This window comes from Podarcis cretensis (genome assembly GCF_951804945.1).
Source record: "Podarcis cretensis genome assembly, chromosome: 13".
In the NCBI taxonomy this organism is placed as follows: Eukaryota; Metazoa; Chordata; class Lepidosauria; order Squamata; family Lacertidae; genus Podarcis; species Podarcis cretensis.
The window spans coordinates 54,470,279-54,485,699 of record NC_137182.1 but is presented as its reverse complement, the minus strand read 5'-3'; the positions used below and the strand labels follow the sequence as shown (position 1 = coordinate 54,485,699).

The window sequence follows — 15,421 nt, the reverse complement described above, 5'->3', positions numbered from 1 at the left end:
GACTGGTGACTGAGGGCGGCCGCCGAGACCACATAACACCTGTCCTGAAAGACCTACACTGGCTCCCAGTACGTTTCCGAGCGCAATTCAAAGTGTTGGTGCTGACCTTGAAAGCCCTAAACGGCCTCAAAGGCCCAGTAGACCACCCCCATCATTCAGCCTGGACACTGAGGTCCAGCGCCAAGGACCTTCTGGCAGTTCCCTCCCTGCGAGAAGCCAAGTTACAGGGAACCAGGCAAAGGGCCTTTTCGGTTGTGGCACCTGCCCTGTGGAACGCCCTCCCACCAGATGTCAATGAGAACAACAACTACCAGACTTTTAGAAGACATCTGAAGTTCAGGGAAACTTTTAATGTTTGATGTATTACAGTATTTTAATATTTTTTTTTGGAAGCCGCCCAGAGTGGCTGGGGAAGCCCAGCCAGGTGGGCAGGGTATAAATAATAAATTATTATTATTATTATAACCTGGATCTGTCCCTTTGGCATCTAAACTCCAGGCTTAGATTTCTCCTTGCGATGCTCACCCAAAGGCCGAGCCCAGGTGTCCTTCAAGCCGGGAGGGGGGCGGGGGGTAATGGGCAGGCCCCGTCCGCCAGCCTCTTAAATTCATCTTGAGTCTCAGGACAGAGTTTTATTATTCATTTCTTTATTTGTTGCATTTATATCCCCCAAGGAGCTCAAGGTTCTCCCTCCCCTCCTCCTTTAATCCCCACAACAATCCTGTGAGGTAGGCTAGGCTGAGAGTGGCAGCGGCTGGACAAACGTCACCCAGTGAGAGTCCCAGTGGGGGCGTGGCTTGAGGAGAGGGCGGGGCCTTGTTGAGCCCAGTGGGCGTGGCTTGAGGAGAGGGTGTGGCCTGGTGGATTCCAAGTCAGGGAGTGGCTTGAGGAGAGGCGTGGCCTTGTAGAGTCCCGGTGGGTGTGGCTTGAGGAGAGGGTGTGGCCTTGTACAGTACATGTAGGGGTGTGGCTTGGGAGGGTGTGGCCTTGTACACTCTGTATAGGGGTGTGGGTTAAGGTGAGGGTGTGGCCTTGTAGAGAACCAGTGGGAGTGGCTTGAGGAGAAGGTGGGGCCTTGTAGCGTCCCAGTGGGTGTGGCTTGAGGAGAAGGTGGGGCCTTGTAGAGCACCTGTGGGTGTGGCTTGAGGAGAGGGCATGGCCTTTTGGAATCCCAGTGGGTGTGGCTTGAGGAGACGGCGTGGCCCTGTGGGATCCCAGTGGGTGTGGCTTGAGGAGAGGGTGTGACCTTGTGGGATCCCAGTGGGTGTGGCTTGAGGAGAGGGTGTGGCCTTGTGGAATCCCAGTGGGAGTGGCTTGAGGAGAGGGCGTGGCCCTGTAGAGTCCCAGTGGGTGTGGCTTGAGGAGAGGGTGTGGCCTTGTGGGATCCCAGTGGGTGTGGCTTGAGGAGAGGGTGCGGCCTTGTGGAATCCCAGTGGGTGTGGCTTGAGGAGAGGGTGCGGCCTTGTGGAATCCCAGTGGGAGTGGCTTGAGGAGAGGGCGTGGCCCTGTAGAGTCCCAGTGGGTGTGGCTTGAGGAGAGGGTGTGGCCTTGTGGAATCCCAGTGGGAGTGGCTTGAGGAGAGGGCGTGGCCCTGTAGAGTCCCAGTGGGTGTGGCTTGAGGAGACAGCGTGGCCCTGTAGAGTCCCAGTGGGTGTGGTTTGCAGAGAGGGTGTGGCCTTGTACAGTCCATGTAGGGGTGTGGCTTGAGGAGAGGGTGTGGCCTTGTGGAATCCCAGTGGGAGTGGCTTGAGGAGAGGGCGTGGCCCTGTAGAGTCCCAGTGGGTGTGGCTTGAGGAGACAGCGTGGCCCTGTAGAGTCCCAGTGGGTGTGGTTTGCAGAGAGGGTGTGGCCTTGTACAGTCCATGTAGGGGTGTGACTTGAGGAGAGGGTGTGGCCTTGAAGAGTCCCAGTGGGAGTGGCTTGAGGAGAGGGGGTGGCCTTGTGGAATCCCAGTGGGTGTGGCTTGAGGAGAGGGCATGGCCTTGAAGCTGTCTCAGTGGGCATGGCTTGAAGAGTGGGTGTGGCCATTTGGAATCCCAGTGGGTGTGGCTTGAGGAGGGTGTGTGGCCTTGTAGAGTCCCAGTGGGCGTGGCTTGAGGTTAGGGTGTGTCCTTGTAGATTCCCAGTGGGTGTGGCTTGCAGGGAGGGTGTGGCCTAGGGTCTGAATAGAGAGGCTTAGGGGGCTGTATTTAACCCTGAGATTCCCCAGACCCACCCCATAGGGATGTGGGCATGAGCATGTTCTTCACATCCTGTCGCCGTGTCGGCGGGAGTCAACGGTTCACAGGCCTTCCCCGTGGAAGGACCACCCGACCCATTATGCCGGTTGGGTGAAGGAGGCCGTGGGCTCAGGGGAAGGGCTGGTCGGGGGGCAGGTGGAAGCTGGCGTCCAGGAAGAGGCTGAAGGTGCCCAGCGTGGTGAAGATGATGAAGGTCCAGAAGAAAAGGCGGTCCACCACGATGGCCACGTACTCCCAGTCCTTCTTCAGCTGCAAGGGAAGGAGGAAGCAGGTCAAAGAACAGTCGAACTGGGAGGGACCCCCAAAGTTCATCCAGCCCAAACCCCTGAGCGACAGGAATCGGAGCTGCTTGACAGGTGTCCATCCAAGCTCTGAATAAAAACTTCCAATGAAGGAGAACCCATCACCTTCGGAGGGCATCTGTTCCACAGCCATCAGCTCGGACCCTCCTAGTGTTTAATAATAATAATAATAATAATAATAATAATAATAATAATAATTTATTATTTGTACCCCATCCATCTGGCTGGTGTTCCCCAGCCACTCTGGGCGGCTTCCAACAAAGACCAAAAATACACTAAAAGGTCACACATTAAAAACTTCCCTAAACAGGGCTGCCTTCAGATGTCTTCTGAATGCCAGGTTGTTGTTTATTTCCTTGACATCTGGTGGGAGGGCGTTCCACAGGGCGGGAGCCACCACCGAGAAGGCCCTCTGACTGGTTCCCTGTAACTTGGCTTCTCGCAGTGAGGGAACTGCCAGAAGGTCCTCGGTGCTGGACCTCAGTGTCCGGGCTGAACGATGGGGGTGGAGACGCTCCTTCAGGTCTACTGGGCCTTTGAGGCCGTTTAGGGCTTTCAAGGTCAGCACCAACACTTGGAATTGTGCTCGGAAACGTCCTGGGAGCCAACGTAGGTCTTTCAGGACCGGTGTTATGTAGTCTTGGCGGCCGCTCCCAGTCCCCAGTCTGGCTGCCACATTCTGGATTAGTTGCAGTTTCCGGGTCACCTTCAAAGGTAGCCCCATGTAGAGCGCATGGCAGTAGTCCAAGCGGGAGATACAGTGGTGCCTCGCAAGACAAAAATAATCCGTTCCACGAGTCTCTTCGTCTTGCGGTCTTTTCGTCTTGCGAAGCAACCCTATTAGCGGATTAGCGGATTAGCCAGAGCATGCACCACTCTGGAAAGACAGTCTGCGGGCAGGGAGGATCTCATCTTGCGCACCAGATGGAGCTGGTAGACGGCTGCCCTGGACACAGAATTGACCTCTGCCTCCATGGATGCCTCCAGAATAACTCCCAGGCTGCGCACCTGGTCCCTCAGGGGCACAGTAGCCCCATTTAGGACCAGGGAGTCCTCCACACCTGCCCGCCCCCTGTCCCCCCAAAACAGTACTTCTGTCTTGTCAGGATTCAACCTCAATCCATTAGCCGCCATCCATCCTCCAACTTCCTGGAATCTCTTCCCTTGTAACTTGAATCTGTTGGTTTTGGGGGTCCTGCCCTCCGGAAACACCTTTGTTCCCTCTTCCATGTAGAACCCCACCGGACACGGGTGGCGCTGTGGGTTAAATCACAGAGCCTAGGGCTTGCCAATCAGAAGGTTGGCGGTTCGAATCCCCGCAATGACGGGGTGAGCTCCTGTTGCTCGGTCCCTGCTCCTGCCCACCTAGCAGTTTGAAAGCACCTCAAAGTGCAAGTAGATAAATGGTCCTGCTCCGGCAGGAAGGTAAACGGTGTTTCCATGCGCTGCTCTGGTTTGCCAGAAGCGGCTCAGTCATGCTGGCCACATGACCCGGAAGCTGTATGCCCGCTCCCTTGGCCAGTAAAGCGAGATGAGTGCCGCAACCCCAGAGTCGGCCACGACTGGACCTAATGGTCAGGGGTCCCTTTACCTTTATTGTATGTCATCTTGGTCTCGAGGGACGCAGGTGGCGCTGTGGGTTAAAGCCTCAGCGCCTAGGACTTGCCGATCGAAAGGTCGGCGGTTCGAATCCCTGCGGCGGGGTGCGCTCCCGCTGCTCGGTCCCAGCGCCTGCCAACCCAGCAGTTCGAAAGCACCTCCGGGTGCAAGTAGATAAATAGGGACCGCTTACCAGCGGGAAGGTAAACGGCGTTTCCGTGTGCGGCTCTGGCTCTGGCTCTGGCTCTGGCCAGAGCAGCGATGTCACGCTGGCCACGTGACCCGGAAGTGTCTCCGGACAGCGCTGGCCCCTGGCCTCTTAAGTGAGATGGGCGCACAACCCCAGAGTCTGTCAAGACTGGCCCGTACGGGCAGGGGTACCTTTACCTTTACCTTATCTCATCTTGGTCTCCCTTTATCTAGGCAAAACATGCCCAGATCCTTCCATCCTTCCCCAGAATGCTTGGTTTCTTTCGCAAGAACTCACCTCGTCGTAGTCATCCTGCTCCTGTAGCTGCTCTGCTATGTAGGTGATGGCGTTCATGGCGGCCTTCAAGTCTGGCGGGAGGGCGATGAAGTGACTGGGGCCGTCAATATACTTCTTCATATCCATGGGGAATGCCTCGGGCTGGAACCTGCGGGAGATTTGCCGTCAAACATAACAATGCATATTCTCGTTAATTAGAAAATCTAGCAGCGGTTCTCAACCTGCGGGTCCCCAGATGTTGTTGGACTACAACTCCCATCATCCATGACCACGGCTCATGCTGGCTAGGAATGATGGGAGTTGTAGTCCAACAACATCTGGGGACCCGCAGGGTGAGAACCATTGGTCTAGGGCATGGGTAGGCAAACGGAGGCCCAGGGGCCGGTTCCGGCCCAATCGCCTTCTAAATCCGGCCTGCGGATGGTCCTGGAATCAGCGTGTTTTTTACATGAGAAGAATGTGTGCTTTGATTTAAAATGCATCTCTGGGTTATTTGAGGGGCATAGGAATTCGTTCATTTCCCCCCTTCAAAAAATATTCTGGCCCCCCACAAGGTCTGAGGGACAGTGGACCGGCCCCCTGCTGAAAAAGTTTGCTGACCCCTGGTCTAGGGGCTAACAACCACAGAGAAGTAAATTTCTAGATAGGCAGACTCAGACCATAGGAATGCGATTGATGGAGAGAGAGAGAGAACTCTGTGTGATGTCATTTCCCCTGTTTCCAGTGGCTGGAAGAAACGAGAGACATAAACCTTTATCCTCTCTCTCTTTCTCTCTCTCTTTGTCCTTTTGCACCATATTTTTGATTGGGATGGATGTCTGCCTCAACTCTCCCTGAGCACAGACACAATTTTACTATTCAACTATGTATTTTGTAACCTAGAAGTATTTTTTTTTTTACCTGCATTGTGTTTGCTGCTGTTGGGAGCAGAAAATGAGCGCAATACTTTAAGTAAGTAAACCCCAATTTAAACTTACTTTACGCTCATTCTTTTACTAAGCATGGTAACTCCAAAAGTACCAGCTTTCAGCCTTTCCTATGCTTCTCTTTTCCTGCCAAAGGGCGGTCATCTAAAGCTCTGCCAATCTCCAAATGCAAACACCAAGCTGATTATTCAAGCTGATCCCACACATGTGAGAGTCTGGAAGGATATTTGTAATTAATATATCCTCTCCCACGTAAATCAATCAGTTAGCAGAGCATGAGACTCTGAATTTCAGGGTCGAGGGTTTGAGGCCCACGTTGGGCAAAAGACCCCCGCACTGCAGATGACCCTCTTATGAAAACCTTGAAAGGGTGAGAATGGAAGAAGGAGTCCACCATTGATAGAACAAGCTGAGACCGCCATCATCCCCTCGCTCAGGCCTACTATTTAAGGGAGCTATTCAAGAGTAAGGGACGCGGGTCGCGCTGTGGGTTAAACCACAGAGCCTAGGACTTGCTGATCAGAAGGTCAGCGGTTCGAATCCCCGTGATGGGGTGAGCTCCCGTTGCTCGGTCCCTGCTCCTGCCAACCTAGCAGTTCGAAAGCACATCAAAGTGCAAGTAGATAAATAGGTACCGCTCCGGCGGGAAGGTAAACGGCATTTCCGTGCGCTGCTCTGGTTCGCCAGAAGCGGCTTAGTCCTGCTGGCCACATGACCCGGAAACTGTATGCCAGCTCCCTTGGCCAATAAAGCGAGATGAGCGCCGCAACCCCAGAGTCGGCCACGACTGGACCTAATGGTCAGGGGTCCCTTTACCTTTTACCATTATTCAAGAGTAGCAAATATTTCTCAAATGGGGAGGGCCCTCCTTTTGCAAAAAACCCCAATTAGTCATGAAAAGTGCCAGGGCGAAGATATTTCCCCATTTGGAGTGACGGCAACACTTGCCCTCGCTCTCAACGGGCTTTGAAAACCTCTTAACTGGCTTTACTGTCAACATGACCAAATCGGATTTGCAATTTGCGAGGAAATTGGGAATGATCTTTGGACTCTTCCTGGCGACACAATCCTGAATGAAGTCTCACCGACTGAGAGTCTGGGGCGAGTCTCCGTACTCGAACCCATAAGGGGAATTCCCCCCCCCCACACACACAAATCCCACCGCCACAATTTCAGAACTACCTAGCAACAACCTCTCTCTCGTTCATCCCACCAGTGTCAAATTGCCTGGCCTCTTCACCTGTTGGGTTTAGGGAACAGGAAATCGTAGGCAGGGGTGCGGATAAAATATTCGTCCGTCCGGCGGTTGCTTTTCACCATGGTCTCTTGTTTGGGGTGTGGGGGTGCAGGTTTCAAGAGCGTTTCTTGCTTGGGGCGCCGCAAGCCCAAATACCGGGGGAGCGTGTGGATGAAGATCTAGAGAAGGAGGGAGAGAGGAAGAGAGAGTACGTTTCCTCACATTTCCCCCCACATTTCTGCTTAAGGGGTGCCAGCGAGGCAGAAGGTATTGGTAAGAGGATGGTTGTCTCAATAATAATAATAATAATAATAATAATAATAATAATAATAATAATTTATACCCCGTCCTCTCTGGCCAGAGCTGGGCTCAGGGCAGATAACACCAGTAAAAATTACAGTAAGAACATAATTAGGGGGGGGGGAACCTATTTAAAATACAGGTTAAAATGCAATTTAAAATGCAGCCTCGTTTTAAAAGTAGCCCGTAGATCAAATCCATAAGGGGAGGGAAACATAAGGGTCAAACCAAAGGCCAGAGGCCAAAAACAGAACTATATAGATGCTTTTATATAATCGTGGCTGGGGAAACCCAGCCAGATGGGTGGGGTATAAATAATAAATAATAAATTATTATTATTATTATTATTATTATTATTATTATTATTATTAATCTGACAGCTGATGGTAGTCCCTATGGCCTTTAATGGCTGTGAATCTCTCCCTGGCCTTTTGGCATCTCACGCTCATTGCAGTCTGAAAGGCATAATAATGTAATATGAAGCTTGCTGGATCTGGCCAATAGCTCATCTAGTCCAGCATGCTGCCATCACAGAGTATGGCCAGATGCCTCTGGGAAGCCTGTGAACAGGATCCGAGTTCGAAAGCCACTCCTGCAATTTCCAGCAACTGTTCTTCAGAAGCATCGCTGCCTCTGACCGTGGAGGCAGAACGCAGCCATTCCGGCTAGTAGCCATCAATAGCACTGTGATGGCCTGGGAATCCGATTCATAGAATCCTAGAATCCTAGAATCCTAGAGTTGGAAGAGACCACAAGGGCCATCGAGTCCAACCCCCTGCCAAGCAGGAAACACCATCAGAGCACTCCTGACATATGGTTGTCAAGCCTCTGCTTAAAGACCTCCCAAGAAGGAGACTCCACCACACTCCTTGGCAGCAAATTCCACTGTCAAACAGCTCTTACTGTCAGGAAGTTCTTCCTAATGTTTAGGTGGAATCTTCTTTCTTGTAGTTTGGAGCCATTGCTCCGTGTCCGCTTCTCTGGAGCAGCAGCAAACAACCTTTCTCCCTCCTCTATGTGACATCCTTTTATATCTTTGAACATGGCTATCATATCACCCCTTAACCTCCTCTTCTCCAGGCTAAACATGCCCAGCTCCCTTAGCCGTTCCTCATAAGGCATCGTTTCCAGGCCTTTGACCATTTTGGTTGCCCTCCTCTGGACACGTTCCAGTTTGTCAGTGTCCTTCTTGAACTGTGGTGCCCAGAACTGGACACAGTACTCCAGGTGAGGTCTGACCGGAGCAGAATACAGTGGCACTATTACTTCCCTTGATCTAGATGCTATACTCCTATTGAACCGGAGGAATCCTAGCCTGCGCAGGAGTCCCCGCCTCCAGGGCCGGCTGAGGTGGGGCAGGGCCTTGATTCTGAAGCGCCTGCACCTGTGCCGGATCCTCAGGAGCAGACACCAGGTGAATCCACTCTGGCTCCAGAGGTGGTTGAGGACTCAGTGCCTACAGGTGAGTCTCCCCCTGGGCCCAGTAACCCTTCAGCCTCTCCTGAACTGCAGAGGCTCAGGGCAGAGAGGCGAAGGGAACTGGTTTCTCCCAGGAGGAGTGCTCGCGGGAGCAACGTCGTTGAAGAGCTGTTTCGGCCAGCATCCAGTCCTGTTCCCCCCAGAGTTCCTGTCCTTGCCCGGCTTCCCGCTGTGGACCCCGCTTCGCCCGAGGAGGACCGTCTGCCGACCCTCAACTCAGGTCCTGGACCTCGCCCCACGGTAACCTCCCCTCCAGACCAGCACAAGCACCCTCTTCCTCCATGAACGTGCCCAGTTCTCTTTTAAAGCCACCCAGGTTGGGAACCGCCACTCCCTCCTGTGGCAGGGAGTTCCACAGTTCACAGCTGGTCCCAAGCACGGTTCCGCCGGCCAGCTTCGTCCTCCTCACCTGCCTGCACCACAACTTTCCTTTTAAGACGCAGCTGTTCTCCCACTGCCCCTTCAGACAATGGCGCTATTCCTGTGGGATTTGGTGCCCAATCACAAATGCATGTTTTGCTACACCAGTGCAGGTGTCCTTCTGCCTCTCTTTTTCTACCATGCTCTAACACGCTAAGCAGAAATGTGTCTGAGGACTCGCGCACCCTCTTTTGAGACCACCAACTCTTATTTTGCTCTAAGTTTGAAGTCGTCTTCTATACACTACATTGCTATATTTGCTGCCTGCACTGAAATGTAAGTAAACGTTTTTTCTTACTAAAAACGTTTGTTTCATTCTCTCTCTTTGCGTTTATACTTTTCAAGCTTATACATTTCATTTGTTTTACAATCCATTTAACATTTCAACGTTTGACTTCCTTCCCCCTCTTTCTGCAGTTCCTTAAATTTATTTTTAAATATTTTCTGCATATCCAAATTCATTTAACTATCTACTTTAAATATATACTCTTATGAAACTGCAGGTTGTTACAAGAATCCTGCCAATGTTTTCATCTGATTGCAATTTATCTGTAAATACTCAGTAAGCCTTTTCCATTCTTTTATAAAAAGTTTGTTGTTTTGATTTCTTATTCTTCTGGTAAGTTTCGCCATTTCTGCATATTCCATAAGTTTTTGTATCCATTCTTCCTTTGCTGGGACTTCAGCTTCTTCCCACTTTGGGGCAAGTAGCATTCTTACTGCTGTAGTATAGCATACATAAATAGATTTCTATACAATTTAGGTAGTTCTGTCCCAAAAGAAAAGCTTCTGGTTGTGTGTGTGTGTGTGTGTGTGTGTGTTTTTTTTTACAAAAGTTATTTTGAACATCCTTTTCAATTCATTCGCTGCAACGGGGATGGCGAGGCGAAGCAGACCACAAATAAAAGTGGACAAAAAGACAGAGTTGCCTTATTCCTAAACTTCATTACACGGCAAAACGTATAAGTGTCTTTACTCTGCTAGAAAGGCTTCGCAGCCTGTTTACTTTTTGTATTTCTCCCCCACGTGAGATAGGAGGTTTAAATTTTAGACCACCAGTGTCGAAGCAATGATTCTTCAACATCAGCTTTGTTGGACAGGTCATGTTGTGCGGATGCCTGATGATCGTCTTCCAAAGCAACTACAGTGGTACCTCGGGTTAAGTACAGTGGTGCCCCGCAAGACGAACGCCTCGCAAGACGGAAAACCCGCTAGACGAAAGGGTTTTCCGTTTTGGAGGTGCTTCGCAAAACGGATTTCCCTATGGGCTTGCTTCGCAAGACAAAAATGTCTTGCGAGTTCCTGCGGGGTTTTTTCCCTCCCCCCCCCTTTTCTAAGCCGCTAAGCCGCTTATCTGCTTATCCGCTAAGCCGATAAGCCGCTAAAAGCCGCTAAAAGCCGCTAATCCGCTAAGCTGTCAATGGGCTTGCTTCGCAAGACGAAAAAACCGCTAGACGAAGAGACTCGCGGAACGGATTAATTTCGTCTTGCGAGGCACCACTGTACTTAATTCGTTCCGGAGGTCCGTACTTAACCTGAAACTGTTCTTAACCTGAGGTACCACTTTAGCTAATGGGGTCTCCTGCTGCCGCCGCACCGCCGGAGCACGATTTCTGTTCTCAACCTGAAGCAAAGTTCTTAACCTGAAGCACTATTTCTGGGTTAGCGGAGTCTGTAACCTGAAGCGTATGTAACCTGAAGCGTATGTAACCTGAGGTACCACTCACTGTACTCTATTCCCAACTTAAAAATGGAAAGCGTAATGCTGGTGGTCAACAAAAGAAGTTTAAAGACTCTCTCAAGGCAAATCTAAAAAAATGTAGTATAAACACCAACAATTGGGAAACACTGGCCTGCGAGCGCTCCAGTTGGAGAACAGCCTTTACCAAAGGTGTTGTGGGCTTTGAAGACACTCGAACTCAGGACGCAAGGGAGAAACGTGCTAAGAGGAAGGCAGGCTTGGCAAACCCTCACCATGATCATCTCCCACCTGGAAACCAATGTCCCCACTGTGGAAGGACGTGTGGGTCCAGAACTGGCCTCCATAGTCACTTACGGACTCATTGTTAAAACCGTGTTCATGGAAGACAATCTTACTCGGCTACGAGGGATCGGCAAAGAAGAAGATATAAAGAAACGTTGATGTGTAGACAAGTATGAAGCAATCCAGAAGCTAGGATATTAGGTGGCAAAGAAGGTGCCTTGAGATTCAGTATGTTGAAAACGCAGAATAATAATAATATTAGCCAGTGAGGCTTCCTGCAGAGATTTGCAGAGCTTGCTGCCAGTGAATGCACCATTCCCGGCTTAATCCCAAAAGTCTGCCAAGGGAAGAGTGTTTTCATTGGTCTCTGCCACGAGAGCACAGGCAGTTGGGGGAGCCACCACTCTGGAGCCACCACCAACAAGGCCCTGCTTTTGGTTGGAGCTGTTTGGCTGTTGCCTCTTGAATTTCCTCACCTGTTCACAACTGGGTTAGAGGTGCTGGCAGGGGCTGTTGGATGGGAAACCAAGGCCCATTTTAGTGTCTATCTCCCCCACATACCTGTCGCACCCAGAAGGGCATTTCATGGGTGTTGGGTGAGCGATGGTGCAAGTTGAGGACGACCACGCTGAGGATGACGGACAAAGTCACAAGACTCATGGTGAACATGAGGTATTTCACGATGATGGGCACTGCCAAAGATGTCTCTGGGACCTTGTCGGCCAGCAGCAGGAGGAAGACGGTGAGGGTGAGCAGAGCAAAGATGGAGAGGGTCATCTTCTCGCCTGAGGAAGGGAGGCGGAGGAGAACATGAGCAGTACTGTTCTTGGGGGTCGGGGTCGGGCGGGTGTGGTGGACTCCCTGGTCCTGAATGGGGCAGCTGTGCCCCTGAAGGACCAGGTGCGCAGCCTGGGAGTCATTCTGGACTCACAGCTCTCCATGGAGGCGCAGGTCAAATCTGTGTCCAGGGCAGCTGTTTATCAGCTCCATCTGATATGCAGGATGAGACCCTACCTGCCCGCAGACTGTCTGGCCAGAGTGACACATGCTCTAGTTACAGTGGTGCCCCGCAAGACTAATGCCTCGCAAGACGAAAAACCCGCTAGATGAAATGGTTTTCCGTTTTTCGAGGCGCTTCGCAAGACGAATTTCTCTATGGGCTTGCTTCGCAAGACGAAAGCGTCTTGCGAGTCTTGCGATTTTTTTCGCTCCCCCCCCCTTTTTCTAAGCCGCTAAGCCACTAATAGCCGCTTTGCCACTAATAGCCGCTGATAGGGTTGCTTCGTAAGACGAAAAGACCGCAAGACGAAGAGACTCGCGGAACGGATTCTTTTCGTCTTGCGAGGCACCACTGTATCTCCCTCTTGGACTACTGCCATGCACTCTACGTGTGGCTACCTTTGAAGGTGATCCGGAAACTACAACTAATCCAGAACGCGGCAGCTGGACTGGGGACTGGGAGCGGCCACCAAGACCACATAACACCGGTCTTGAAAGACCTACATTGGCTCCCAGTACGTTTCCGAGCACAATTCAAAGTGCAGGTGCTGACCTTTAAAGCCCTAAATGGCTTTGGTCCAGTAGACCTGAAGGAGCGTCTCCACCCCCATTGTCCATCCTGGACACTGAAGTCCAGCTCCGAGGGCCTTCTGGCGGTTCCTTCCCTGCAAGAAGCAAAGCTACAGGGAACCAGGCAGAGGGCCTTCTCGGTGGTGGCGCCTGCCCTGTGGAACACCCTCCACCAGATTTCAAGTAAATAAACAACTATCTGACTTTTAGAAGACATCTGAAGGCAGCCCTGTTTAGGGAAGCTTTTAAAATTTGGTGAATTATTGTATTTTAATATTTTTCTGGATGCCGCCCAGAGTGCCTGGGGAAATAAATAATAAATAATTCTTCTTCTTCTTCTTCTTCTTCTTCTTCTTCTTCTTCTTCTTCTTCTTCTCCCTATTACACTAAGCCGACACATGCTTCTTTTGGGAAACCCACAAGCAGGATTCGAACACAATCCTCTCCCTTCCTCTGGTTTTCTGCAACCAGCATTGCTGCCCCCAGTCGCGGAGGCAGGTCATAGCCATTGTGGCTCATAGCCGCTGGATAGCCTGAAACCTCCATTAATTCATCTCATCCTCTGTTGAAGCCAGTTAGGTTGGTGAGCATTGCTGCCTCCTGTGGCAGGGAGTCCCCCAGGTTAACCACACACTGCTTTAAAAAATTCATCCGTTTTATCCGTACCAAACCTCCCTCTCCCTCGCCTTTTCTCTAAAGAGTCCCCCATGCGAAGGTGTGTCGAATTGTACAGCTTTCAAATTCCAAAGGTGAGGGCTGCTCAAAAGTTGCAGCGTGACATGGGAAGTCGACATATATTTCAGTTAATTTGATCTCATTTAGTTTTGCTTGGGAAGTAAAATGTCTGCAAGGCTGCATAGAAATCATTCAAAAATGACCGACAAGCTCTTGCAGTTATTAATAGCATTTAAAATTAATATTATTCATCATTATTATTTAGCATTACCTGACATTTTCAGAAGGTAAGATTAAAACTCGTCGGTTTTCTGAAAGCAGTTTATGTGCTTCTTCCTCAAACACACACTTGCCAAGCTCAGTGTTGTCCAGTCACAAAAATAATAGCAGATTTGAATTCCTCACACCCAAACACATACTTTTAAGGACCCCGCCCCCTGAAGAAATTTGCAAAAAATTAGTTTCACCTCCTAAAATGGCACGCCCTACCCAAACCTTTCCTCCTAGGGGAAATCACTCAATTTTTCTTGCCTTTTTCTGAATGCTTTCCTCAGCTTTGCAATATCCCTCTTGGAGGAGGGCGTCAGGCTCAGCTAAGCCCATCCCGAGGGTGTAATAACACTTAACAGCCTGAAGGTGTCGCTCAAGAGTGGCTCTTTTTTCCTGGCTACCCACCAGCATCCGGCGGGAGATAGAAGACAAATATGGCCAAGATGGTAATCAGGATGCAAGGGATGATGACGTTGATGAGGTAGAAGAGGGGCTTCCTCCGAATGATGAGGTAGAAGGTGATGTCCTCGTACAGGGGGTCTCCCGGGAGGGTGTTCTTGCGGGACGGTTTGTGCCGGATCTCCCACTGCCCGTTGTCTGCCAAAGGAAAAGACAGAAGGGAATGAACTTGGAGGAAATTGCAGTCTTAACACAACCATGCGTGATTCCTAGTTAGTGCATGAAGGGGTTAAGACAATAGAGCTGTGTTCCTAGACTCAGCCAGGACACACCCACTCTTCCGCCTGGCGAGGGAGGAAGTGAAGCCTCCTCTTCCTGTTCCTCTCTCACTCTCTCCTCACCATGTAACTAGCCAAGGAAGACGTGCCTAAGCAAGCTTTCTGTATTCTCTGCAATTACAGTGGTGCCTCGCAAGACAGAAAACCCGCTAGACGAAAGGGTTTTCCGTTTTGGAGGTGCTTCGCAAAACGAATTTCCTATGGGCTTGCTTCGCAAGATGAAAATGTCTTGCAAGTTCCTGCGGGGTTTTTTTCCCTTCCCCCCCTTTTTCTAAGCCGCTAAGCCGCTTATCAGCTGATCCGCTAAGCCGCTTAACAGCTGATCCGCTTGCCGCTTAACAGCTGATGCGCTAAGCCGCTTATCAGCTGATCCGCTAAGCCGCTTATCAGCTGATCCGCTAAGCCGCTTAACAGCTGATCCGCTAAGCCACTTATCAGCTGATCCACTAAGCCGCTCAGCCGCTTATCAGCTGATCCGCTCAGCCGCTTAACAGCTGATCCGCTCAGCCGCTTATCAGCTGATCCGCTAAGCCGCTCAGCCGCTTATCAGCTGATCCGCTAAGCCGCTAAGCCGCTTATCAGCTGATCCGCTAATCCGCTAAGCCGCTAATAGTGCTAATCCGCTAAGCTGCTAATGGGCTTGCTTCGCAAGATGAAAAAACCGCAAGACGAAGAGATTCGCGGAACGGATTCTTTTCGTCTTGCGAGGCACCACTGTAATACAATTTGTACAATTAATACAAATGACACCACCATCATGGCTTTAATAACAGGTGGAGACGAATCAGCGTATAGAGGGGAGGTCCAAAAAATATCTACATGGTGCCTAGGGAACAACTTGCACATTAATATCAGCAAGACAAAGGAGATGGTGTTGGACTTTCGGAGGAAGAGAAGAGAACTAGCCCCATTGTGTGGAGAGAGTCTTTTCCTTTGAATTCCTAGGAGTTTATCTCAGTGAAGACCTTACTGGGAAAATAAACACAACCCAGGTGGTTAAGAAAGCCCAACAGAGACTCCATCTCCTCAGAGTATTACGGAAGAACAAGGTCAACCAACATCTGATGATCTCCTTCTACCGGTCCGCAATAGAAAGTGTCCTTTCATACTGCATCACAGTGTGGTACGCTGGTTTGACATCAACTGATAGGAAGTGCCGACAGAGGGTGGTGAATACAGCACAACATATTATGGGC

At 50.7% G+C, this 15,421-nt stretch overlaps 2 protein-coding genes across 2 annotated transcripts in view; both read right to left on the bottom strand.

The window, feature by feature from the left end:
* Positions 1–647: 647 nt before the first annotated feature.
* Positions 648–1,978, bottom strand: LOC307202244 (leucine-rich repeat extensin-like protein 5; the record flags this gene model as incomplete). Its single annotated transcript, XM_079952090.1, has 3 exons — positions 648–791; positions 921–937; positions 1,111–1,978. 3 exons carry the CDS (start codon positions 1,976–1,978, stop codon positions 648–650), a joined length of 1,029 nt encoding a protein of 342 aa, XP_079808216.1.
* A 229-nt stretch (positions 1,979–2,207) lies between these two features.
* Positions 2,208–15,421, bottom strand: part of CHRNB1 (cholinergic receptor nicotinic beta 1 subunit) — a 30,180-nt gene continuing 16,966 nt past the window's right edge. Inside the window, exons 7-11 of the mRNA XM_079951965.1 lie at positions 13,894–14,085; positions 11,536–11,759; positions 6,795–6,970; positions 4,629–4,776; positions 2,208–2,489 (exon numbers count right to left, since the gene is read on the bottom strand). Of these exons, the coding sequence (XP_079808091.1) occupies positions 2,349–2,489; positions 4,629–4,776; positions 6,795–6,970; positions 11,536–11,759; positions 13,894–14,085 (881 nt within the window). The 3' untranslated portion in view covers positions 2,208–2,348. The remainder of the gene's footprint in view (positions 2,490–4,628; positions 4,777–6,794; positions 6,971–11,535; positions 11,760–13,893; positions 14,086–15,421) is intronic.